This window comes from Enoplosus armatus, chromosome 1 (assembly GCF_043641665.1).
Source record: "Enoplosus armatus isolate fEnoArm2 chromosome 1, fEnoArm2.hap1, whole genome shotgun sequence".
Taxonomy (NCBI): domain Eukaryota; kingdom Metazoa; phylum Chordata; class Actinopteri; order Centrarchiformes; family Enoplosidae; genus Enoplosus; species Enoplosus armatus.
The window spans coordinates 25,955,587-25,981,721 of NC_092180.1; the positions used below are offsets into that span (position 1 = coordinate 25,955,587).

General features: G+C 41.9%; 1 protein-coding gene across 1 annotated transcript in view; it reads left to right on the forward strand.

Annotated features, from left to right (window-relative positions):
* The window catches only part of phkb (phosphorylase kinase, beta), a 93,311-nt gene that overhangs the window by 18,707 nt on the left and 48,469 nt on the right, over positions 1-26,135 (forward strand). The window contains 9 exon segments of the mRNA XM_070916845.1: positions 859-939; positions 4,139-4,254; positions 9,356-9,419; positions 12,541-12,636; positions 14,120-14,317; positions 20,091-20,148; positions 20,830-20,907; positions 23,291-23,449; positions 23,858-23,952. Of these exon segments, the coding sequence (XP_070772946.1) occupies positions 859-939; positions 4,139-4,254; positions 9,356-9,419; positions 12,541-12,636; positions 14,120-14,317; positions 20,091-20,148; positions 20,830-20,907; positions 23,291-23,449; positions 23,858-23,952 (945 nt within the window).

Genomic DNA, 26,135 nt, shown 5'->3' on the forward strand with positions numbered 1-26,135 from the left:
TTTTTTTTTTTAACATATTTCCATATACACAATGTGTATGTGTGTGGGTGTGTTTTGGATACGTGCATTACTAGCTGTCCATCTAAATTAAATGAGAATGAGTCCAGATGCAACGAGCATATCTACAAAGGTTAAAAGTGTCTTAAGGCTAAAGAGACAGGTTTTATTGCACGCTATAAAGACTGTAAGGTAAAGTCCCACCACACTACTCTGCTATTATATCTCTGGTCACATATCTGTTGTATAACAATATTGAAAATGATTTCACTGGCTGTGGTCAGGGAAGAAACTCAATGAGGAGCGAGCCTCGCTGAAGATGAAAATGAACAACGGGGTGAACAAATTGGCCAATCGATCTCTTAGTGGCAGGTTTTGTTTTTGAGTGTCTTGGAAAAATAAAACGCCCATAAAAATGTTTCATTTCTTTGTCCCTCTGCTTGGTGCGCATGTACGCTTGGAAAATTGACTTTTCCCTTCAGAGGTGGATATGCATTAAATTGGCACTTAAACACCTTATTCACCTGTCAATGGTATTGACAGAGGTCAATTTGGTGTATAACGTTTGGATGGAGACTGCAGTCCTAGTGAAGGGTGGTCAATACATCAAGAGACCTAGATAGAAAATCTAAATAATAATGCCTGTGACAAAGACATCTAAGCTGTATAGATGTTACACACGTACCGTATATTCATTTCTTATCCAACAACTTTACCTTGAAGTTAATTGCGGTATTGATTATGCCAGTCCTAATAGCTAACATAAAGCTCACATCTCAGTTTCTACACTATGTACTATGTGTGTCATGTTTTTTTAATGGTATCTCATCCTCTCTGTCCTTCCCTCTGTTGTTGCTCTAGATCGATGCCGTTTCTCTGTTCCTGCTGTATCTGGTGGAGATGATCTGCTCTGGCCTGCAGATCATTTACAACACAGATGAGGTAAACAAGATGCTAAAATGACTGCCAAGGTGATCGATTCTGGACATTGGGGATTTACACCCTGCCCTGCTTATTGGTCTGACTTTCTAGCCAATCCACCAGCAGCAATCCGTATCCATCTTAAACAACTTTGTTTCTTGTAAAGATAATTACACAATGAACAAAAACTCCTGTGCAGAATGCTGCTTTCGTCTTATTCTCAATTTTAAATTTATTGTATATATTTCAGATTAAATATATTTAGAGATTCAAATGAGTGAAAACCAGTTAAATTGCATCTCAAATAACCACTGACAGTATTTTTGACTAAAATGTTGTAATGGTTGTATGGCAACAACTGTTTTATGGATTACCATGGATTTTTGTACAGACATGCATGGTCCCAGTAGGGTGAATCTTACTGACTTTGGTGATCCTTGACTTTTCATCTTGCCACCAGCAGGTCAACATTTTAATTTGTCCAAAACTTTAGTTTATGACCAAATACCTGCAAGACCAATGACATTCCCGTCAGCCTCAGCTGTACTTTATTTTTAGCGCTAATGAGCAAACGTTAACATTAAGATAGTGAAAAGCATCAGCATCTAATCATTGTCGTTAGCATGCTTTAGTACCGCTACGACACACTGCTAAAGTCCATAATAACATATTTTGTCTCTAAGTCTCTAAACTGCATTCTGACATTTATGAAAAAATTTTTTTTCGCCTTGTGAGTCTGTAAGCACGCACATGAAAATCCCTATTGTGAAAATGTACGAAAAAAAATTGTGGGACCTAATGATATTCATCAATCTTAGATTATGTGATGCCACCTTCTGGAGATCCAACCAGATGCTATAAAGTAAGACCAAAGGGTTTCTAAAGCCAGTTAGATGTACCCTAAATCCCCCACAGATATCCTAGAGCCGACACAAACGCAGGATCAGGGGACAGTATCTCACTTTTATGGCTCGGCTCACATTTATATTTTTGCTGAGCCGCTCAATTGACTTTCAACAGGGAAACGTTTAGATGATTTCATTGTGGAGGCTTAAATGTCCTCCTGGGAATCGAACCGGTAACGTCGTCTTTGGCAGCACACCAACCCAGACTATTACTGAAGAGTTGCTTTGAATGGTTTCTTCAGAGTTTGATGTATGTGTCCTGTGTCATTTTTTCGTCTATTTTATGTTTGGCTCTTAATAAAACTACTCGGCTACTCGGCTGTTAAGTTTACACACTGTGCTGTTTGTTGTGTGGCCCTGAGGAGCAGTTGGAACTTCATTAATTCTGTTAGTTTTTATAGTCTGCTCTTTCTCAGCTTTACTTACCGCCACGGAGTGGTGGAATTTGTGCCGGTGGTAAAGGAATCTATTTGTTTCCTAGATTGGGTTTAAGAGAGTAACGGCATGGTAAAACATTTTGCCACTAACCAATTAGTGAATGCAGTCTTCACTTTGTTTACAGAAAACACTCCCTAATAACCTCTCATTTTTCTGCATGTCTCACTCCTGATGGCAAACAAATTGTCAATGTAACCTTTTTATGAGGGCAGTCCGGTTTGTGCAGCAGCCTTAATTTGCATGTTTAAACACTGCTTATTAGGTTGCGTAATTCAAGCTCAAGCAGTCTGTGCGCACCCCCCCATCCTTCTATTAACAAACATCCAATCCAGTGAGCAAAAGGACTTGTGATTTGTGTTCTCACTGAATGCTGCTTGAAAAGCGTTTCATTTGGAATAATCACATTATTACGGTAGCATTTATTAGTTTGTTGTTAGCTGTCACTGCTTGTGAAGCCCCTTGGCGTTTACTTGACTGAGCTGGAAGCTGCATTGCAGTGTTTTCTTTTTCTTGAGGTGGTATGGGAAGGCTGCAGTGTGTCCTCTGAGAAGATGCACTATCGACCTCCTTCCAGATGCCATTTTCAGTTTCATGCAGCGTGAAATGGACCGTCTCATTAGCCCGCGTGTATCACAGTCTTGTGTTTTTTTCACCTAATACACGTGTATACATTTTTTGTGTGTGTGTGTGCTGCTGCTGGCACATGGGTAAAAGCAGCAGCTACATGTAGTGTGCTTCTGCAAATGTGCCCACGTGCTCAGGACTGGCAGGGACACTTGTGTACCGGCAGGCAGACAGAGAGGCTGGTTTGGCCAGTGGGCAGCAACATTCATTAAGATACCATTAAGATACTAAAAGTTCCCCTCGTTAATCACTCCACTCATAAAACCCCCAAATGAGAGAGTCGGCAAACATCTTTCTCTCTTTCCCAGCCTCGTTTGCTGTGCTCCCTCTTTCCCTGCCCTCCTTCATAGACATGGCCTATTTAAGTCCTACACAGGTTGCATCTGCTTCTCTCTACCTCTGTCTTTCACTCTCTCATCTCTCTCTTTTTCCCTCCCCCGCTTTGTCATTTTAGATTAAATCTCCCATCAGTCAAACACACACGCACGCACTGCTACTTTCAGGTCTTTTTAATGATTCAAGGCCTTTAAGGCCTCACACGCTTTATCTCTTCTTTTTTATTTTTTTTCTAGATGTGCCTATTGATTTTGACATGTCTCTCTTGGACGCAGCGTCTTTCTCCACAGCCGGCGTGGGCCCGATGGTGATGACTCTGCTAATTACAACTTTAAAATCATGAGAGGCCACCGTTTTGTTTGGTGATGAAATCAAGGACTCTCCTGATGAGTCCGTAATGAAAGGGCGATGCGCTGATAATTTTAATGTTGCTATAAATGGATGTTGTGATATCTGTCCATTCAGTGTCGTGCCATGGGCAGTTGACACCTATTAATATACTATAAACTATACTACTTAATTACACCTTGTCTGTAGCTGCAGGTTGAGTTTGACCTTGAGCGCTGATGAGGAATCAGCTTTCTCGTCCGCTTTACTAACCTTTATAATGACAGTTACATATCTCACCCCAGATCAATATCGAAGGTCAACTATTACTGTATATATATATGTAAGTGTGTGTAAGGCTGTGTGTGTGTGTGTGTGTGTGTGTGTGTGTGTGTGTGTGTGCGCATAGCTGCAGCTCAAATGATGTACTTTGTGTTTGTGTGTCAGTATGGAAACATGTTTACTACCTGCAGCACTGGGTCTATGAGTACTTGTGTGTGTATGTGTAAGATACTGTTTATGTGTATGCAGGTGTCTGCGTTGACATCCCCAGTGCCTTCCTGTGTTTGATGTGTGTTTTCTGTGTGCAGGTTTCCTTCATCCAGAACCTGGTGTTCTGTGTGGAAAGAGCCTACAGGGTGCCTGACTACGGCATGTGGGAGAGAGGCAGCAAATACAACAATGGTAGCACTGAGCTGCATTCCAGGTCAGTCAAAAGCTCAGCAGCACACAAAGAAAGTGCAAAATAATGTACATAGTAGGGTTCAAATGTGGGTATTTACAGGCTGTTACTAAGTGAAACTGCCAAATGCTGATATCCAGTCTCTTTAAACAGACACTTTGCTGATTTTCAGCAGTTTTACAGTTTGACACGACAAGTTTTATTTTCTCCTCAGTGCTGCTGGCAAAAATGGATTCCCGGTGAATATACACACACAGAGTTTTAAAGATCACACTGTGTCACGAGTTACTGTGATGCTGTAAATTTCACTGTTGCATGCTAGCTTTTTCACCCTGTGGGCCCACCACCCGCAGGGATAGGCCTTGGGGTTGGGTGCACTGCAAGCTGGGCGGCAGGCAAAGGCAGGGACCTACGCATGCTGACCCCCGGCACTGTAGAGTGGTTCTAGGGACGTGGAACGTCACCCGGCTGGCAGGAAAGGAACCAAAGCTGGTGTGGGAGGTGGAGCGGTACCAGCTAGATATAGTTGGGCTCTACACACAGCACTGGATCTGGAACCCAACTCCTGGAGAGGGGTTGGACTCTCTCCTTTTCCAGAGTGGCCCAGGGGGAGAGGCGCTGGTCACCGGGAGGTCCTGTGGGGGTTGCTGCGGGAGTATGGGGTACTGGGTGTAACCTAAGTGAGAGCTGTGTCCGTATACTCCGCACAAAGTCGTGGGTAGTTTTCGGTGGGTGTTGGCCTCCACCAGGGTTGTACCTTGTCACCGATTCTGTTTGTGATATTCATGGACAGGATCTCAAGGCGCAGCTGGGGGGAGGAGAGTCTCCGGTTTGGGGACCTTAGAATTTCTTTGTCTGCTCTTTGCAGATGATGTGGTTCTGTTGACTTCAACAGACTGTGACCTACAGCACGCACTGGCCCTAGAGCAGTATCCTTAATGCCAACCCACTTTTCTAGGTGATCCAATAGAATAGAATGATCCACTGTGTCAAATGGTGAACTGTGATCAAGAAGAATTAAAATCTCCAGCATTAGCTGTGTGTTAAGATCGTTTGTTAGTTAAGATGTTATGATTATTCAAAAACAGCCTTCTCTAAAACTTGTGTTAAAAATAGTAATTTAGATTAGAATCACCATCAAATCCACAGCATCAACCCTCTGTTACTCTAACCCTATTACTTGAAACGTTAGAGCTATTTACAATGGATGAAATAGTGGGACCAACACTGTCAAATCTGGCAGACATCTACAGCCTTCAGCAAGTCCTTTAGATGTAATGCCTGTCAGATGGAATCCATTGTAAATAGCTCTCATGTTTAAGTAATAATTGAAGGCTTTAGTTTGGCAATTGTGTCTTTTAAAGGCCCTTGTGAAATGAACAATGCAAGGCAGAGGGGTCACAGTGTAGAGAAGGATCACAGATGACATGACCGATCATTTATTTTGTTTGTGAACAAGGACAGAAATTGCTCACAGATCAAGGGACAGGATTCAGTTTGTTGAATAGGACTCTTGGGTTATGACGCTTTGTTGCAACGATGTTGGAGAAATAGAAGGAACTTGCTTTTCTTTTAGAATTTCATATGACACCACAAGTTTGTCCTTTGTCCATTCCCATTCTGCCTGTCTGCATTTTCTCTTTACTTCTCTAACGTTGTTATTTAGCCAAGGCGTGCTGCGAGTTGGTTTGACTTGCCTGATTTTTGCAGGTGCTATAGAATCGTTAACATTACTCACAGAGGGATGGTATGAACATCTTACCTGAAGAGAGGCTATGAAATCTTAGTGCTACCTTAGTACACCACATACAATACAATTTATCAAATGGCCTTCGCCTCCTGCTTGCCACTTGCATGCTGGGGAGTGGGCTCCTCCAGACAGCGGACTACAGATGTGTTTATCCAGAGGTTGGGGGACGCAACACAGGCAGCCACATCTTCACCGCAGAACATTTTTCATGTCCAGCTTGCTTTTTTTCCCCTTAAACCTCTTCTTTCTTGTTATGTTAATCCTGCTGTTGGTTTGTTTTGCTACAGGAGGCAGCAGGAATTATGGGGACTATGGTTTCATTAAAAAAATGAGCAAAAAAAACCCATCTCTAGCCTATTTCATCTGATAAGATGTATTCAGGGTCAGTGTGTCAGTTTTAACACATATTTACTGATGGAAATGCCAAATCGACACAATGTGACAATAACAACTCTGATAAATAACCTGTACTGAGGAAAACCAGGGGAAAAAAAAACACCTGGTTAAAACACCAGCACTGTCCTCAACCAGTGAATTGCAGTGAGTTTTTGTTACACGCTCCTAACTGATTTATCATCCAAGGTCGAACTGGCCTCCCTCTCCTCTGCCAGTGTCTTGATAAAGATCCTCAATTTCTGCCATTGCTTATCTCTGGGAAGCATGTTTTTTTTTCTTTCTCCAACAATCCAAGGCTATTGGCAGCAGCTTGCCAAGATATCCTCAAGAAAAGATAACAAATTCGATGTAGTGTAGAAGCACTGTGTCTCGCGCTCCTTGTATTTCCTCCCCTTGAGGTCATGCTTTGGATTTCCACAATTAGTGAGCTAGCTTACACATGTAGTTGCGTAATACCAATTAACATGGTGTGTGCAAACAGTGAACTGTCGCAGGGGCAGATTCAGAATGGTTCCATGTAAACAAGATCTGTGTAAACGATCAAATTGAGCATTCATTTCTAGTCCCAGAGTGCCAATGGGCAGAAGTGTTCACTTTGGCAGTGTATTCATTTGTCCATATCAAATCAAATGACTCATTTTATTTGCTGCTGCCTCGTATTTATCTTCACACCCAGTCAAATGGCTAGATTGCAGCTGTTTTATTTAAAGCAGCATATCTAATCTCGTATCTTCTTGAAATATCTTAACTTATGATGAGTAAAATGTCATTTTATTACAAATATAAAAACAAGACCGTGCTCGTGCCTGTGCATGAATTTTTCAACATGAACACACCTTCATAATAGTCATCTTTTCATTCATTTTACAACAGCGCACATTAAAATCATGTCATGTCGAGTCTTAATGTGCTGTAAATACAGTATATTACAGCACATTCAGCCAGTCAATACTGGTTTACCAATCGGGCGAAGTAGGAAAAGGGTCCCAGACCTCCAGGGTCTCCAAGAGTCCCATGTTTACTTGGTTCTGTTGTTTTTTTGGTAATTTGATTTCTAACTAATGACTTAACAACATTGACTTTGCTGGGAAGTTTGGACAACTAAAGTACAGCAGTTCCTGCATTAGAAAGCCTTGTAGAGTCTTGGCCCTGTCTTGTAGAGGGGCCCTGTATCAGAATCTAGTTTTAACACCTTAAAGCTACTCAATATTTTTATATTAACAATTGATCAAACGACTGTGTAATGTGAAATAGGTCACTCGCAGTTATGGACAAGGAATTGCCACCTGAGCTTGTGTTTCAGCTCGCAACTGTACTGTTTGGCTCAGTCTCACTGTTCAAATCAACTTGTTGCCAGCCACAGCAGTGGAAACGGCTCTGATAAACCCACTGTATGCTACCTGCCCCGAACCAAACAGTTGACAAAAATATAGTGGAGCATTTAGCAGCTAAAGAGACAGATATTTCCTTCAGGGGTTGGTGGAGACCGAAATAGAGCTAAGAAGAGAGTGAATATTTGACTAACATTCATCAGGTTTGATGTGTGAATAGGCAACTGTTAGCTTACACGTTCATTGTATGTACTTTATAAGGTGATAATATGTCAATGTTGTCTCAACAGCATGTTGTCTTCTCGTCTTCTTCTCTGGATAGCATCAAACCAGCTGACATGAAAGAACAATTAAAACTTGCCCAATAGAAACAAATTCCTGAGGACCTCTCTTCCCCTCGTAAATGGGCTAGATGTGTTGTTTTCCGGGCCACATCCATTACTTCCTCTTCTGTTTACTGGCGGATTACAGCCATGTGTAAAGCATGGCCTATACCGCCAACTTCTGATGAAGCTTTGCAACGAGCTTAGTTTTCGCTCCAAACCAGTTAATGGAAACGCACTTGATTCTCATTTCTTTTTTGCAGCATTTCAAAGTAATGGCTAAATAAACCAACAGCAAACTTCGGGAGACAGGGTACGTACACAACGCGCCAGAGACGAGGTGGGGTGTGGGGGTTGTCGACAGGGACCCACCACCAGTATACGAAATGTGAAGAGGCAAATGAACCAATTAAGCCAACATGACCTCAACTGGGATACAGTATGAACTACTGTACGTGAAAATATTGCTGTGCAGTCTGCAGTGTGAGCTCATGGACTAATAGTCTACAGCAACATTTTCATCATGCAAATCTTCATCTCCAACTGTCAACTGAAGCTGTTGCATCATGATGCTGTTTCGGTCCTGTTTCCTAGTATCATTTTTTCAACCTCCTGTTTCCCTACCAAGCATCAAATCTCCTCCATCTCTGTGCGAGCTGCTGACAGCCTTGCCGTCCAGTACTGGCCGTCTTCATGTGTGTGTGTGTGTGTGTGTGTGTGTGTGTGTGTGTTATACAGAACTAGTTTCAGCAGAGCTCTTTTCCAGGCAGAATTAGCCAGCCGTCCTCTCTATTTTAAGCATTGATTCAGGCTTCACTAATGGTATTGAATGCATTTTGATATGTCAGCAGATCTGCCACCAGTCATTGCCAAGTTTCCTGCATTTTTTTCCCCCCCATCCTTTTCTTTTTCGAGGGAAATCTTGGCAGGGTAGAAAGGGAAACAAAATGACAGTGAAATTGATTCACATTTAGTCTGCATTGCAATCACAGTAGCCAGCCAGTGTGAAATTCAGTATAAGATTTTTATTAAATAGATCCATTATCTACAGTAGACCACAATCTCAGGAGCCTTCAGCTTTATTGAATCCTAGCAGATAGCAGTTTAAGATTCAAGTGCGATTCTGAAGGGATTTTTTTTTTTTTTTCGGGCTTCTGACAATTGAAAGATGCTTATGGTTCCTATCACTGCCTCCATCACAGAACCGCTGTTATCATTCTAATGAAACGCTAGATATTTCTTCACATCTGCCCTGTAGTGCATCAGTGTCAGTGAAATCTGCTGATTGTGTGTTATGTAATTCTCTGTGTTTCTTATCTTTGCAGCTCTGTGGGCCTGGCTAAAGCTGCTCTGGAGGCCATCAATGGATTCAACCTGTTTGGAAACCAGGTATTTGAATAATTCACCCGCTCCTTGCACCGTTCCCTCATCCTCTCATGAGTCCCAAGGCACACGTGCATTCCGTCTCTTGTCTAATGGTGTCCCATGGCACAAGATCACATTATAGATAGACGGCCTATTTTCTAATTCAAATCTGCAGAGGCCCATTACAACTCCATGCATCAGTGAGGTATGCTTCATGTTTGCATCCTTGACCTGCCTCAGTAGCTGAATTTATGGAATCTCCCTTACAATGTTCATTAGTGGATATGCTTCTTTTTTTTCTTGCTCTGTGTGGAGGAAAGAAAAAAACTGGGACATTCATTACACCTGCTAATGGATTGGAAAATGAAGCCCCCACACTTAGCAAACTTCCTCCCTTATTATCTTTTCTTCCTCTTTTCGCCACTTGGGCGTTAGCCAGTGATGGCTTCTCCAGCCGTTTAATGCATCTGAACTCTGAAGTGTTTTTTCTGATCAGCGTGTGGGGCTTCTCGCGATGAGTGTATATTAAAGTCGCTGCTTGTTTTTCCTCTTCTGATCGCCTGCAAAATGAGCAGCTTAACCGTGCCTGGGAACTGATTTTCTCATCGAGCTCAGCTTGTTGAAAGAATCAATTTATAGAGGTGTCTGCTTTATGATCCATGCTGCGTGGGACCTCTGTAAGTGCATGTGTGTGTGTGTGTCTCATCCAGTCTCTTGTCCCTATGTGGGAAGGGAAGTGCTACAAGCCAGCCAGTTGCTTATTAATGATCTCTATCAATCTTGATTTCCCAGCTGACTCTCATCCTTCCAATACCAAATGCAACTCCCCCAACCCCTTTAACCGGAACGTTCAGTACATTCTGAACTCCGATATCACGTTTTACACCGGCTGCAGACTCTTGTGGGTGTGCGTCACATTTAGCCTTTGTGCTAGACGAATGGGCACACAGGCTTCAGCCTCATGAACTCTTTTTTTCATGATCCCTCCGAGTCACACAACGGATGCAAAGATAGCAGCCTCTCCGTGCGACACATTGAACTCTGTGGATAAAATTGATCTCGCCAAGAGGAGGATCCTTCAACTTTAAAGCCAGTCATTAAATTTGCGGAGCTGTGTACACATGGCCGGACAATCAAATCCCAACAGGTTCCATTTTCTATCTCGGGATTGTCACCTAATTCACACCCAGTCAAGAGCAGGGATGTAGTGGAGCAGACACACCTAACTCAATCTAGCTATCTTATTTTGTGTGTGTGTGTGTGGAATAGAGTTTACTTTTCTATGCTGACATTAATCTTTTGATTTAATTCACGCATATCAATGATGATGTACATTATATCATTATGGTCTTTGAAAGGGGAATTATATAATCTACAGCCTGTCAGCGTTTATTAGCAACCGGTAATAAGAGCAGTGACATTGATGGTTCTCTGGCATAGGTTATGGTGGCCTGTAATTGACTCGTATTATACAGTCACATTTTCATAATAGAGGGATGTGGGCTAACTCCTTAGAGTAGGTGGAAGGGGTAAGTGGGGTATATATAGTGGATATATTCGATTTTTGTTTTATATTGACAGTTGTTTGCCCCAAATTTTGGCTGCAGGTTATAGTTTTCTAATCTCTCCTCAACTGTTTAATTTCCTTTAAAGTCCTTTAATGGTTTTCTCTAACAATTGGTAGAGCACATTTTGGTGTCAGAGTGAGATCAGTAATAAATAAAAGCAGGTAAATCCAGTGTGATATGGCTGATACTGGTAATAATGATTCAAAAAAGACTAATTGAAGAACAATAACAGTTGTGGACATTGACCACTTACCTCTGATAACTGGGTGTGGAGGGTGAGGGCGTGTCCAGCTTGAAGTGAACAGGAAATACTCACTTTTGTGTTTAAAAGTCAGTAATAGTTTGTCGAAAACCATAAGACGAAGATCTATTGCTCAAAAAACTGTTTTGCTTTTGCACCCAGTCTGTCCTTCAGATTATAGGACTTTATATAACCATTAGTTTTATTTCTCAGCTTTCACACACTGCTCTTGTCCATAAACAGAGATGTGTCTATGAATAATGCCTTTTATTTCCCTTTATATCCTAAATCAAAGTGCACTTTTAAATGCATATTTCAGTGATTTGGTAGAGGATAATTTAAAAGCTGTGTGGTCAGTTGAAAGAAATAATAGCTTTTTATATGTGTGTGAGAGTGGTGTTGATTGTGCTAATGTTTTCCATATTTCTGTGTGGAACTGTTTAAGGGTTAACATACATAAAAGACTGTCTGGAATGTTTCATTAAAAAGAAAATGTTAGCCCACCGAAGGAAAAGACAGTTCGAAGAGCACACGTCCAAGGCAAAAAACATTCATCTTACATGCTCGGTTTTCTTACACTGCTGTAACACCAGAAAAGGTCTCCCTGAGAGGGCCATTTCACGGACTTGTCACACAGCTGCCTACAATGGTGGCCAGCAATCCACTGCACTATGCAAATTGCTACAGGAAAGCTTGCTGATTTGACTAAAAGCCCTGGCCGGATCTGTTTTTTTTTTTTGGTGGTGGGGGGGGCGTAGATTCTGGCAGATTCATACATAATGCATTTGACTTACATTAGAAACTGCTTAGCAGGTTGCAGGAGTGACTCAGTTGGTTTCATGTAAGCACTGCTGATGGACAGATGAAGTGGACTAGACCAGCTTTTTAGAACCAGCTTTTGATCACTTCCCTTACTAAGTAAAAGCATAAACTGCCCCCCACCCCCCCACCCTCTCTCACCCAGAGGTGTTTAAGTGCACTGGACGGACAGACTGCGTTGTAGTAGCAGCACTTTGTGATAGGTGAAGTGATAGGATGAAACTCGACTCACTGTTGTTCGAGCACTCCCACACTGTACTTCAAAAATATGTGCAACCCGAAAATATCAGCCCGATTTTACAGCCAAAGAGTGTGTTTGGATGTGCGGAGGTGTGAGGTGTTATGGCGGGGGCATGAAAGTGGGCCTTGAGTCGTTTTAGCATTTTGCTGTCAAATGTTTTTCTTCTTCTGATAAATGAAGGTCTCGTTGTGTGCTGTGTGCTGTTGTTGTACCTGTAAAGGGTGAATAGGTCAGCTGTGACTGGGATGCTCTCTGTGTATGTGTTTTGTTCCGCAGGGCTGTTCGTGGTCGGTGATATTTGTGGATCTAGACGCCCACAACCGGAACAGGCAAACCCTGTGCTCCCTACTGCCTCGAGAGTCTCGCTCACATGTGAGTCCATCTATCTATCTGTGCAGCTACTAAAATCCCTCTACAAATAAAGCATAAGATTATGTAAAAAGAAATATTAAAAAAATGTTAGTTGATCAGTCCACAGTCGCACGTGTTGATGGTGTGACTCAGGAGCAGCTGTGTACCTAATGTCTACTAATCAAAGACTGAAATAGATGCCTGCCACACGTATGCCAAAAACCTAAAAGGTTAATTGTACACATCAAAACAAACTACGCTCTCATGTCAGTATGTCAGTGGATATCTGGAATTCAATAATGCATTTCCCTCATGGTGCAGTCATTACACCACCCGTACCTGTGCTATTGATGGTTCAGACGAGAGATGGGGAGATGGTGAGAGGTGGTTGCAGAGCTGCAGGGGGGTGTGAAGCTGAAAAGGGAAGGAGTGAAAAAAAGAAGTGGCACGTAGAGGAAAAGCAGGACCCCTTCTCTCCACTCCACCGCTGGCAGACACTTAAATGATCACATCCCCCTGTGTGTGCCGAATGAGTCGGGCAGAATAGCCACCATCTAGCTTGCGAGGAAATGAGTGTAATTAGACGACCAGAGTGGCGTTATGGCTGTGTGAGATTAACGCTCAGGAGCTGGAAGGATGGAGTAGGGAGCGAGAGAGACCAACATACTGTAAGATAATGTCAAGATAACTTCATTGCAGTATCTCGTATACTGTGGCAAAAGATTGGAATTCAATATTCAATTCTAGACACATTCAATACCTGCGCAGCATGTGTTCTGCAAGCTGATATCCCATTCCAGCTGCTGCTGCAGAGGATGTTAACATGTAGATTGGAGTTGTAACAAGAAGTCGAAGAATAAGAGGGGGCTGGACTAGACAGAGCAGGCTGTGGAACTGTAGATGTCTGCAAATTAAAAAAGATAACAATACAAGACCTAACAGTCGACCAAATCTTGCATTGAAATCCCGTCCTTTAGCTGGCCGACAAACTGCTTCATGTCCATGTAACAAAGAATGTCACTGCAGTTATTAAGGACTTCAATGCTTAGACAGTAGTAGTAGACAGCAGCTCTGGGAGCTCTGCTGTCTATTAATAAACCTTAAATATTCATAGCTGTTTGCAGTGAGGCTGGGACCTCATAGCTTTCATTTGCATTGCTTAATAGAGTAAACCAAACAAAAATGAAATGAGAGAATTAGATGCTCAGTCATAATCATTTGTCAATCCTAATAACAATATTCATTCCTAATGATTGTTCCAATTGAAATTTGGTCAGACTGTCCTTGAGTTTAAATAAGGCTGCTGTAGTGCGCTGTTCATAACCAGGATCTTTCACTCCTAAGCTGGTAAAAGGCATCTACACCAGTATATGACCCTTTAGAACATAAAGATGCATGTGCTAAATGCTACCCAGAGTTTTGACTCATATGTGAGTACACTTTCAGTGAAAGTCAAAACTGTGAACAGGGCATGTTATTTGACTAAATATTTTCTCCCGGGCAGAACACAGATGCAGCCTTGCTTCCAACCATCAGCTATCCTGCCTTTGCAGTAGACGATGATGCCCTCTACAGTCAGACACTGGACAAGATTGTCCGCAAGCTGCGGGGCAAATATGGCTTCAAACGCTTCCTCCGTGACGGCTACCGCACTGCCAACGAAGACAAGAACCGCCGCTACTACAAACCTGCTGAAATGAAGGTGGGTGCTGGTGGGACACCTAAAGTATGTCTTTGTTTTTTCTTTCTATTTATCTGTGTCACAGATATTTTTCTTCATTTCTCAAGTGTATTCCTCCAACTTTTATTGTAGACAATAATAGGCCTCCCAAGAAAGACGTGATATGTGGAGAGTGCGTCAACTGCAATTCTTACACATCCAGCATTTTATTACATTATAATGTTGCTCATCCTCCCAGGTCTTAGCATGATGTATAGCTGAGTGTCATCAGCATAGCAGTTGAAATAGATATTACATCTGTGGATAATATGCCTCAAAGAGAGCATGAGGAACTGAGGAACCCCTGTTTGAGTGGTATGTGCAGAAATAGTTCAGAACCACATCACCAACAACAGCTGTTTGAAATATCGTGGTCCACTTTGACAAAAGCCAAACTTCAGATCATGAAGACTTGAAAACAACAGCAGCAATTTTGGAAGACAACACTCACACTTACAATGCCAAAGGTGAGATACCAAGTTATCTCAATGAAAGTTAGAGTTAAGAATGATATGATGTGTAAAAAGGTACCTAGATTTATTTCAGGCAACCACTTCTCCACTAGGAAAAGTGCTTGAGTGTGACATTTGAAAAGTTTTTAAGTTTGTAAAGGTATTAGACTTTTATGATAATGCCAAGAAATCTGTCTGTGACTTAGCCTTTCCCATTTCAAGTGTTTTAATCCTCAAGGTATTTCACCCCCAATCTTAGTGTGTGTGTGTGTGTGTGTGTGTGTGTGTGTGTGAGTGCCTGTAAGTGGGTGTGCTCATGCATATATATGTATGTGAATGGCCGTGCATTCGTTGCCCTTTTCTGAATCCCCTGTGATCCCGGCGAAATGACAGTTCATTCACTTCAGAATCAGCCCAGTGAGCATACGATGAGTGAATCAGAGGCTGGACTCTTAATGCTAAACAAATCATTGTATTAGCTGCAGAACTAACCTCCCAGAATTAATGAGCTCAGAGAAGCAGACGGAGGGAACAACAGAGTCTGCAAGCACAAAGTCGGAGGCAACTGCCGTTTCTGTTGAGTCAAGAAGAAGTCTTACCTTCTCACCAAGTTCAAGGGTCATTTCACACCTTGATGTCACAAGTTGCTCACCTGACACTGTCATCAGTCATCATTAAGGTTTGGATTGTTGTACTACAGATTCAGGGAGTAGAGTTTTCTAAAATAAGGTTGCTAAAAGGGGTTACTGAAGTCACTGAGTTGGCGATGCGGACTCTGACACAACTTGATAATATCACTTTACTTTAAACACAAAGGCTTGGATGTTTCTTGAAAGCAACACCGGTACTATTTGAATTGCCACATCTATGTCAAATATTTATATATACAAATAGCAGTGATTCTTAGGTCTGGGACCAGGCTAACTGGTTCTAACTTCCTTACTTCGATATTTTAATGTTAACGATGGAAAAATAACTGTGTGTCATGTGAAAGTGGTTGCTCACAGTGATGAGCCCAGAGAGTTATTGCATTTGCGTAGTTATGATAAGAAAACAGAAGGCTGGAGGGGCGAACGCTTTATTTTCCCTTGCACTCATATTTAGCTACATAATATAACAGGGAGTCTCTGAGGCTCCTTGCCAGCATCCCAGCAGCTGAAGCGCCAGATATACCCATCAGGGTTTGGTGGAGATCAAAACAGAGCTAAAAGGAGAGTGACTTTTGGACTTTGGCACATTTGTCAAGTGGACAGCAAAAGAATGCTTATGTTACTCAATATCTACTCAATATTTAAATAGGCAACTCTTTTGCTAACATGTTCGCCATATCAACCTTGTGATATGTCAGTGTTGTGTTTACAGCTTGTTGTGCTGCTTCCAAGTGGCCAAAAAGGCTGCTTTAACTTATATTTACGTTTGCCCCTTGCAAAGAAAATACTACATAATTTACAAAAGACTTAGCTTGAAATATGCATTTGTTTTTTCGAACAGCTATGTACATAAAATATAGCTGAGCTGTGATTTGAAGGCCTTGTGGCTGGCAGTGACCTGCTTTTTAATGTACTTGAGCAGGACTTGACAGATTGCTGCTCATGGCTCTCACAGCTGCTATGTGGTTGTGAAAAATGTTTGCAATAATATCCCTTCTACAAAATAAGATTGCTTTTGGCTGTTCTTTTGTTTTCAGAATTGTCCGAAACTTGAGAAAGGTGGTGCTGAAAACAGAACAAACAAAGGCATCCTCGCTTGATATGTCACAGGGGACACTTGTGGGTCACCAACTCCGAACCACTTGGAATACTTTGAAATTAGCTTTTTTTAATCCTGCAGCTAATACGATACAGGGACTCTAAGGCTAAGAATTAGCAAACGGTATTTAATGCCTCGGCTACCCCAGGCTCCGTCCTGGCCTCAGTTCTGCCGGCAGGCAGACAGATTTATTGTGGGAGACTATGCCAGTAAAGTTTCACAACTTAAATTCATGATCGCTCCTGCTGCAATTTGCCTTCCATCTACCAACAGTAATATATTTGCTACTACATCAGCAAATACTTCGAGTAATAAGAATCCAGAGGAAAGTATGCCAGGTGGTTATATTACACAATGCAGTAAATATGCCTACAAGATTAACCATTTTCCAGTAATGAATATTGAAACTGATTTTTATGTTAGGATGAACTTGCCAATTTTAGAAGGCACAACAGAGTAATGACATTATAAACTTAGTGCATAGCAAAAGGGAATAAGTAGAATGCTAACTCCTTTGAGTGATAAGCAAGAACATCCACAGAGTAATGAAACGCTGAGGGAGTGTTTGGCGCAGTGTGAGCTCTGTCAGGTGAAAGAGAAAGTCACAGGTAGACCAGGTCTCCCTCACCGGAGACACGGAGTGAAGCTGTTGTTGGCGTTTAAGAGAGAATTCACAGCAGGGCAGACGTCTGTGCTCCCTGTCTGTTTACCATTGACAGAGAGCAGCAGCCTGTGTGATAGACAGTTTTACCAATCAGTCGAGCTGCTCAAGCACAAAACACCAGGGATCCCTGCCTGTTTACAGCCTCAACAGGCCAAAAAGCACAGGCCTCGCTGGGTGACTGCCTCAGCTCTCCCTTTCTCTCTTTTACTCTCTCCCCCACCCATCTAAATAAACCCTCCTCTGCTTCGGTATCTCTTAATGCACCTCCTTTTCTTTCGTCTTTCATCCCTCTCTCGCCACCTGATAGCTACTAAATTGCGTCTCATCTCTGCTTAACAGTTTGAAGCCATGTACACCTGCATAATCACTGGGTGCAGATATTAACCATTTAAAGATGCACTTTCAGGCCTGCAGACAGTGGGATCTGCTTGGTGGTAGTGAACGCAGCTCCCACATGTATCTGTGTGTGCCAGCTCTAGCAGCCATCGGTTATTGCATTAGGATGTAATCTCTGTTATCTTCCATCAGAGAGGAGATTATTGAAAAAGATGAGGGACAAAGATAGTCAGGGCTAATGACATTTATAGTTTGATGGGCTGACACACACACACACACACACACACACACACACACACTTTGTAATGATGGATTTTAGAGAGGCTAATAAAAATCTGCAGCTTGTTTGATCTTTTTACAAACTGACCTTGATGATTTGGTGACGCAGATAAACTGTCATTCTGCAAAGATCTAGCTGCTGACATTTCTGCTGTGTGTTTGAGCCGATCCTCTTTAGGCGAGCATAAACAAGACAGGATTGAATTATTGGAATTGATAAGGCTGTGGTTCACTTGACTGTCTTCTCTACATATGACTTGTGACCAAATGACTTAAGAAGGTTTGTGCATGTGTGAGACCAACACACACACACACACACACACACACACACACACGCACGTGTGTGATCTATAATAGGATTTCTGGCGGAGTAAGATTCAGAAGATAATCCAACAAATGACGGTGTTCATGTCAATGCAAGTGTTTGCTCTGGAAAATTCACTCCAGCCGCTGCCACATGCTGGCTTTCATTTCTGTGTTCAGTCGACTGAAAACAACCAGACAGTCGCACAGCCACGCATACACTCATCAGCTACTCATTCATATCGATCAGTCAGTCAATCAGTTAGTCAATCGTGGCTTGCAAAGTGTTTGCGAGGGAGAGGTTTAATTAAATTGAAAACCTGAATAAATAAGTGGAGAAACATAACAAATGCACATTTCTTCCATACAGGGGGACAGTGAATGGTTTGATGAGTATGACAATGATGTATATCATATTCTGTGGCCTTCACAGTCACCAGATCTCAACCCAACTGAACACCCATTGGAGATTTTGGAGCATTATCAAAACCCCAAATGAGCGACGATCCATGCCAATTAAGTAGGACCACAAGCACAACGCTGCCTCTGCTTCAACTCCTTTTCACTTTCTGATATATCAGGGAAAAACTCCTCGCACTCACATGCTGATGTGCGTAATGTTACCATGGTTACCAAAGGATTTGCATAAATGAATATGTCACATGTGTCTTACTTATCACCCCATAATATTACAGCACAAAATCACCTATTTCTACCTATTTGTTACTGTTTATGATACACAAGGACCAGCTCCAGTCTTGACTACTAATACTCATAATCAGTTCCTTCTTGGTCAGCTCTTTGTGACACTTTGTGGTGCCTATCCAAAAAGAATTGTTCGCCTAGGCTTCAGGCTTTACTTCCGGGGGTATGCGGCCCATTGAATAACCGCTTTAGTGTTTCTCCCGCTGGCCCCACGCACGAGATCCCGCTCGGCCCATAGACTTTTTGTTGTTTTTTCTGGCTTGTGGAAAGTTTTACAAATATAAAACCTCCATGGATCAAAAATTCACAATAGAGTCATAATTGACCTTGTTTGCAGTTCGAGGTGTCCTGTCGACAGTTTTTCAGACATCTCTTTTATAATGGTGGACTATGGATAAAATGCGGCACCGTGTCCAGGTCTTATTATACATCCATGTGTCAATCACCAGAATTTGATTTCCTCACGTCTGTCCATGTAGAGCTGCTGATGATGCAGGATGACATCACCAAAACTGTCCAATGAATGAGCTACCCATCAGTCAGTATGTCTAAATGCTTACAGAGCTTGATTCATTTCTAATAACCCCGTGTAAAGAAATAAAAGGCAACGTAATGTAAACTTTTTCTCTGTCCTGACTAAATAAAGCAAACTCCAGGTGTGAAAGTGACCTCAGACTTTATGTAGGTCTCTCCTTTAATTCGTCATCCATTTGCATAGTGTATATACATGCATACAAATGTTTGCTTTTGAGGAAAATATATTTTGGTATATATGTTTTTAAATTGTCCATCTAAAATTCAGACCTCCATGGCTCACTTTAGGGTCACAATGGTTTGGATTTATTCAAGTCTCATAACATAACAGCAGATTATTTTGTGGTGGTGGTGGAAGTGTGCCACAGCCAAACAGTTACCTAAGCTTAAAATGGTCCGCTGATCCACCTTTTCTTTCAGTGTGCTTCATGTATTTGTCACTGTATCGCAAACTTTCGGATCATCTCAGACCTTCAAATGTCCTCCTCCACACAAACAGCACACAACTCTGAATTTAAGAAAATGACCTTGGGAGGGAGCATTATTATTCCTCTCTCTTTTGTCGGTTTTCATTCACAATGTCATGTCTTCTATATCTTTTCCCTGTGCCATGTTGTTCCATATTCAGTGCTACTAAAGTTCAGCCATCCGCTGCTTTAAAGTCACCGTGCCTCTCTCCTCCCTCTGAAATGGAAAAGCAATAACTCCTCCTCCTCTCTCCGTCTCTCTCCAGCTTTTTGATGGAATCGAGTGCGAGTTTCCCATATTTTTCATCCACATGATGATTGACGGTAAGCCTTGTTCTAGCCATAGCTGCTGTTATGATGTCTCAAGTGGGTCATTGGCAAAGATAGAAGACATACTTTGACAGGAAATTACATTTTGGTTTTTGCCGGGTTTTAGAAGTCTTAGACACTCTTTCAAAAAGATGCCACGTGTGAAGTTTGTGTGTGAACCTTAGGGAATGGTCAAGCAAAGTAGGGAGTATAGTTTCTCCAAACAAAGTGAATTCAAGCATCATTTAATCACCCTCATGCCAGTTTATACTCCACTGACACATAAGTTGTCTATCAAACTGATCCAAACAGCCAAAACTAAAACAAAAGCAAAGTAAACACAACTTAAAACTAAAAGCAAGATTCGAAATAAAATGCTCTAAAACTACCTTGTGTACCTACAGATGCACACAAACAGACAAAGATGGGAAAACATAGGCATGCATGTACTTATATATGCAAACTCCCGCACATACACACATACATACATACAGAATGTAAAGCTCCTACTGCATACTTCTTTGACTTAGATTTGCATAGAATGTACATGTTGAACATTGTTCTAACAGTAGACTAACAATGTATGTATGTGTGTAAAAAAGTTTCATCCAAAAGTTTGAATTAGTATCATTAATGTGTGTGCATGTGCGTGTGTGTGTGTGTGTGTGTGTGTGTGTGTGTGTGTGTGTGTTGCAGGGGTGTTCAGAGGAAATAAAGCTCAGGTCAAAGAATACCAGGACCTCCTTGAACCCATCATCTTCCAGTCTTACGACGGTGAGTAATCACATAAATATGTATACACACATACACACACACACACACACACACACACACACACACACACACACACACACAAACACACACGTATAACTTTATCTGATTTGGCATATCAGTATGGTTTGCATTGGCGCTTCTGAGTTTGCCTCTGTTCTCTCTCTCCCTCAAGCAATGAAAAATGTTCTCTTATTAAAATCGCGTCATTCATATTCATACACCACATACTGTGACTGGGGCTCACAGGGACGTTACATTCAAGTGAACTGAGCCTTTCCTCATGAGCAAAGAGCCTCGCTTTTATATTCACCTGCACCTATTGCTGTGTGGGGAGACAGTCAGATGATTGGGATGTCGGGAGCTTTGAGTTTCCATTGGTCCGTTCATAATAGGACAGGAATAATTGTAGAGAGGATAATGATGTGAGACAGAGCTGACTTAAGTTGCTCCAGATGTCTCTACAGTGCCTTTGTGCTGGTTATGTATGAATTAACAAAACTCCTGAAGTGAATTGGCTGGTTTTTAAACGATGACACAAGTGTACTTTTTTTTTCTCTTTCACCATTAATTCCCATGAAAAGTTTAAACCCACTAATGTATTTGCTGCTGTCAAAAGCTGCTATTGTGTGCTCTGCTGCAGGTTTGCCCGACCTCCCGCGAGTCATGGGCTCCCATTGTTTTCATGAAGCATAGACACTTGCAGGGTGCAGCTCTGGGAGACATGCTGCTGTACTGTGGTGAATGGGCAAAACTGACTAGAGATGTGCCATCCTTTGAGTCAGTATTTTTCTGTGGAGTGGGTTAGATTCAAAAAAGGTAGAGCAAAATTGTATGTTTGCACGGAGTGCAAAGATTGCCACTGGGGCTGCCTGTCATATACAAGCACATATGCCATTTTTGTACCCCTATTATTTGTCTCTTCAGAGGTATAAGTATGCCCCTGACCAAAATGTAGCTTCAAAATCAGACTTAACTGCCATTTAATTTCACTTCACCACAATTTCTGTGTGGAGGGGGAGCTGTTTAGTTTTGCTATGCCTTTTCTAGTGCCACCATCAAGACCAAACATGTCCAATATAGTGTCCAATAGTTTGTTTATGACCAAATACCTGAAACACGCTAAAATGTGATGTTGAACATGGTAAACATCATACCCGCTAAACATCAGCATGTTAGAATTATCATGGTGAGCATGTTAGCATGCTGACATTGCCATTGAGTTAAAAGCACAGCTGTGCCTAAGTACGTCCTCATAGAGCCTCTGTCATGGCTGTCGCCTCTTAGTCCTGCGGGTTACGTGTGCTCACTACAGTCCTTGTTGCTGCTAACTTTAGTTTGTGCTCTGGGCAGGGTGTAGAAGAAGGAGACAGTGATGGGTTTCCATCCACAGAAATGCCATATTCCCAATTTCGACATTGTTTTACACTGTTTGAGGTTTGACTGGCGCTCATGTTATTACTTCACCTGTTGCATCCTCTTCTTCTGCAATGCTTAAGGGCACCCAACTGTAAGATTACCGCCAGCAGTTGTTTATCTCAACGAACCAACTCCTAAGAATGGCATAAAGGTAGTGGATGGAAACACACAATAATTGGCATTTTCTTTAGCAGAAATTCTGTAAAAATGTGCGCTACATTTGGATGGAATAGTGTGCTAGTGTACACAGACCAAACACCAGAGTGGCTAGTGCTGCGACAAGGACCCCCCACCAGCTTCCCACCCATGAATAATCTTTGTGGTGGTGTGCGAGTGCTTTTTCTACTGCACTTTCTGGGAGCCCTAATAAGTGTGCTGCCTCCACTTATTTAATGACTGTACCTATAAATTCGGACTGAATTGGCTCAAATTATTACATTTAGCAATCAGGAACTACTTTGTTCCATTATGGTGGTGCAGCAGCTGGCACCCATTACCTACCTGTTATTGTAGACCAGTGAAAATGCACGTTAAGCACAAAAAATGTACTGTTCCTTTACCTCTGAGCGATTTTTTTTTTCATATGTACCACCACACTGTGTGCTTTTCATTAGCAGTCCAGGCAAATAAAAAATACCCCAGTTGCTTTTGTGAAGTTGTAAAGATTGGTGGCGTCAATGCAGCTATTCGAACGTGAAGATGTTCTTCTGAAGTAGGAAATTGGTTTAAAGATTACACGAACATGCACAGTACTACTTTGTGAAATTGTTGCTACATACTGTGTGCGTCATCACTGCTGTTTTATTAAAGTATGTTTTCCGTAACTACAGGAGTGAAGCGCAGATTGTTCTCACTCACAAATAAGACATGTCCAGAGGAGGTGCTGTCTACATGCACACACACACACACACACACACACACACACACACACACACAGAGTACTCACAGTCCTTGTCTCTCATTCCAGGCCATGCTGTGATCCCCAAATACTACTACGTACCGGCTGACTTTGTGGAGGCGGAGCAGAACAAGCATGGAAGTCAGAAGCGTTTCCCGAGCAACTCTGGCCGTGATGGGAAGGTCTTCCTGTGTGGTCAGGCCCTTTACAACATCGCCAAGCTGCTGGGTATGCCTCTGTGTGTGTGCTTGGGTTTGATCCTCTGAACCGGCGCGTTCATTCTGTTCATTCTAATATCAGTCTGCAAGTTCATTTGTAACGCAATTTGATAAGATGTATTATACGTACATAACATTATATGTTACGACAGAAAGTATTCCGAATTGTCAAAAAAGATCATCATCATTATTCATGATTATCTAGTGATTGTAAAGGCTTAATTCTTCACTGACATGAATCCAAGGATGCAGTTTGACTCATCCATTGTGTGTGTATGCGTGTCTGTATTATATTGTACAAATGATGGGAAATTGATTTTTTTTACACTTGCCTTCTTGTGTTTTTTTTATATGCATGTTAATGGTTTTTTTTGTCTACCTGTGTGTGTCTGTGTGTGTGTATATGCTCATGTTGCAGTGGATGAGCTGATCAGCCCTAAAGACATCGATCCCATCCACCGCTACGTGCCCCGCCAGGACCAGCGCAACGTCAGCATGCGATACTCCAATCAGGTAAGCTGTAATGTGACTGTGATTGACTGTCATCACTTGGCTCTCATCTGAACACTTATTTCACAACTGATCATCTTGAGTACCCATATGCACTATGGACATTCATTCTGAGTACAACTTTGTATTCAAGGGCTCCTTGTTACTCCTGTACTCACCCTTGTAAGTATGATCGAGTATATAAGTGACTTTAGCCTGAAGTAATAACAACATACACATGGTAAAAAAAGGAATCTACAGGCTGTTGTTTTATTTTAGGAATCGAGTAGCACTAAGTGCTTTATGCTCCAAAGGCAAAGAGTAGGCAGCGAGTGGAGAGCCCACTCACTATGGAAGAATAATTGCTGTGTTTGTAATTTATGTCTATTGAAGGATGGTAACTTAGAGGTGTAAATGAGCATATATACTTATAAGTTGTACGTTCACAGTTGTAATGGATGATTTCAACTTCATTTGTTTTCATATTCTTAACACATACAGCCCTGCATCCCACGCTACACAACAACATTAAGACCGTCTTTGCAGCTGTGATATGTCTCACTTTCTCTGTCTACCAGCTTTGCTGTAGCTGTTTCAAAAGTCCTCTTTCCTCACCTTAGCGTTAGATGATTTGAAAATTTACATTCACTCAAGTATCAAAAAGGCTTGAAGTTAGATTGTTGCATTGTTCTCATCAGGCTTTTTATCCACGTTCTTTAACTTAGCCTCACTAGAGTTAATTAGGATAATAAACACCTGCATCAGAGGTGGCTGTCCTGTCACCTGAAATGGACATCTGGTAGCCAACTGGGATCAAGCATTCTTGATGGCCACGGTGTAAACAAAAGCATGTTACAGTTAAAAGTCCGTAAGAAAATAAATGTGGAGCAGTGCTAGCTATTCTCATAAAGGGCAAGAGCAAACATATGTTCAAGAAATATATCACTCTTGTTTTATATTTATTTACTCAGTTGAGCTGGATTCAAGGACATTGGAACTATTTTCCAGTAGGGGGTGCTGTAAATATCTCACATAGACTCCTTCACCCCTCGCACCGTTATCACCTCAGAGCACACAGGAATCCGCTCGCCTAATTTGACCCAACTTGCTAGCTAACCAAGTCATCGTACACACGCATCAAAAGTTCCAACACGCTGTCGCACCCCCTGCATCCCTACTACCCCTACTTCCAACGTCCCTGGCTGAATTTATGGTGGCTTCAATGCTAAGCGCTTAGCGTACAACTAGAAATCCACCCTTACTCCTGCACTTTGTGCCCACAAACTCCACCTCAGGCAATTCCCATATAAAAAATTCCATCTACTCAATCCTGCTTGCTGCTTTGTTGTGTTATTCATGTGTGCTAAAGTTTTAATTACAATTCATCCATCAACACCTAAACAGCAGAGGCCGTCCCTTTTTTTACCTTGCCACGGGCCAGTCTTGCAGACATGGATTAAACCTAGTCCATATCCTCTACGAACTGCCTCTGAATGGCCATCATGTCTGAGGCGGCCGGCAGCTCTGAGGATCACACAGATGAAGGGTAGATACGTATGCAAAGGCCTGCTGTTTATTCTCTTTTCTGTACATCGTGATGAATCCCATTCTGCTCCTGCATAGTATATGTTGAATTTTGCTTTTGTAGCTCGGCTGATAAGATGGTGCTAGAGCAAGGCGCACAAGAGAGAATAGGTCTGGAGAGGTATGATGAAGATGAATCAAATAGGCTGCTGGGAGAAAGAACAAAGACAGAGAGAAACAAACAAACAAAAAGTCAGGGATGAAAAAAAGAGCATATCAGCCGGTAGAAAAGCTCTGCAGACAGACAGAAGAAGAGAGATGAACATTTGCCTGTAAGAGGTACAAATGTCATTGAGGAAGGAAGGCGAACTCTGTAAGTGACTAGAATTCATATTTTTTCACTTAAAGGTTTTGACATTTGTATAGACATTTCTCACCTTGTTCACCTTGTTCTCTTCATGCAAGGAGACCGTCAAACAACAGATCTCTTGCACCGGTTGCTATGTTAATTGAGAAACCAACCACCTATAAATGTTTAAGGGTGTATCCTACTCATTGAAGTCTAACTATTTCAACCTATTTCCCATTGTCATAAGCTATTTCAGTCATTTATCCATTACTTTTGCTAACCTTTAACTGTTAATCCATTAATTTTAGCTAATAATGTCTACTTTTTCACCAAT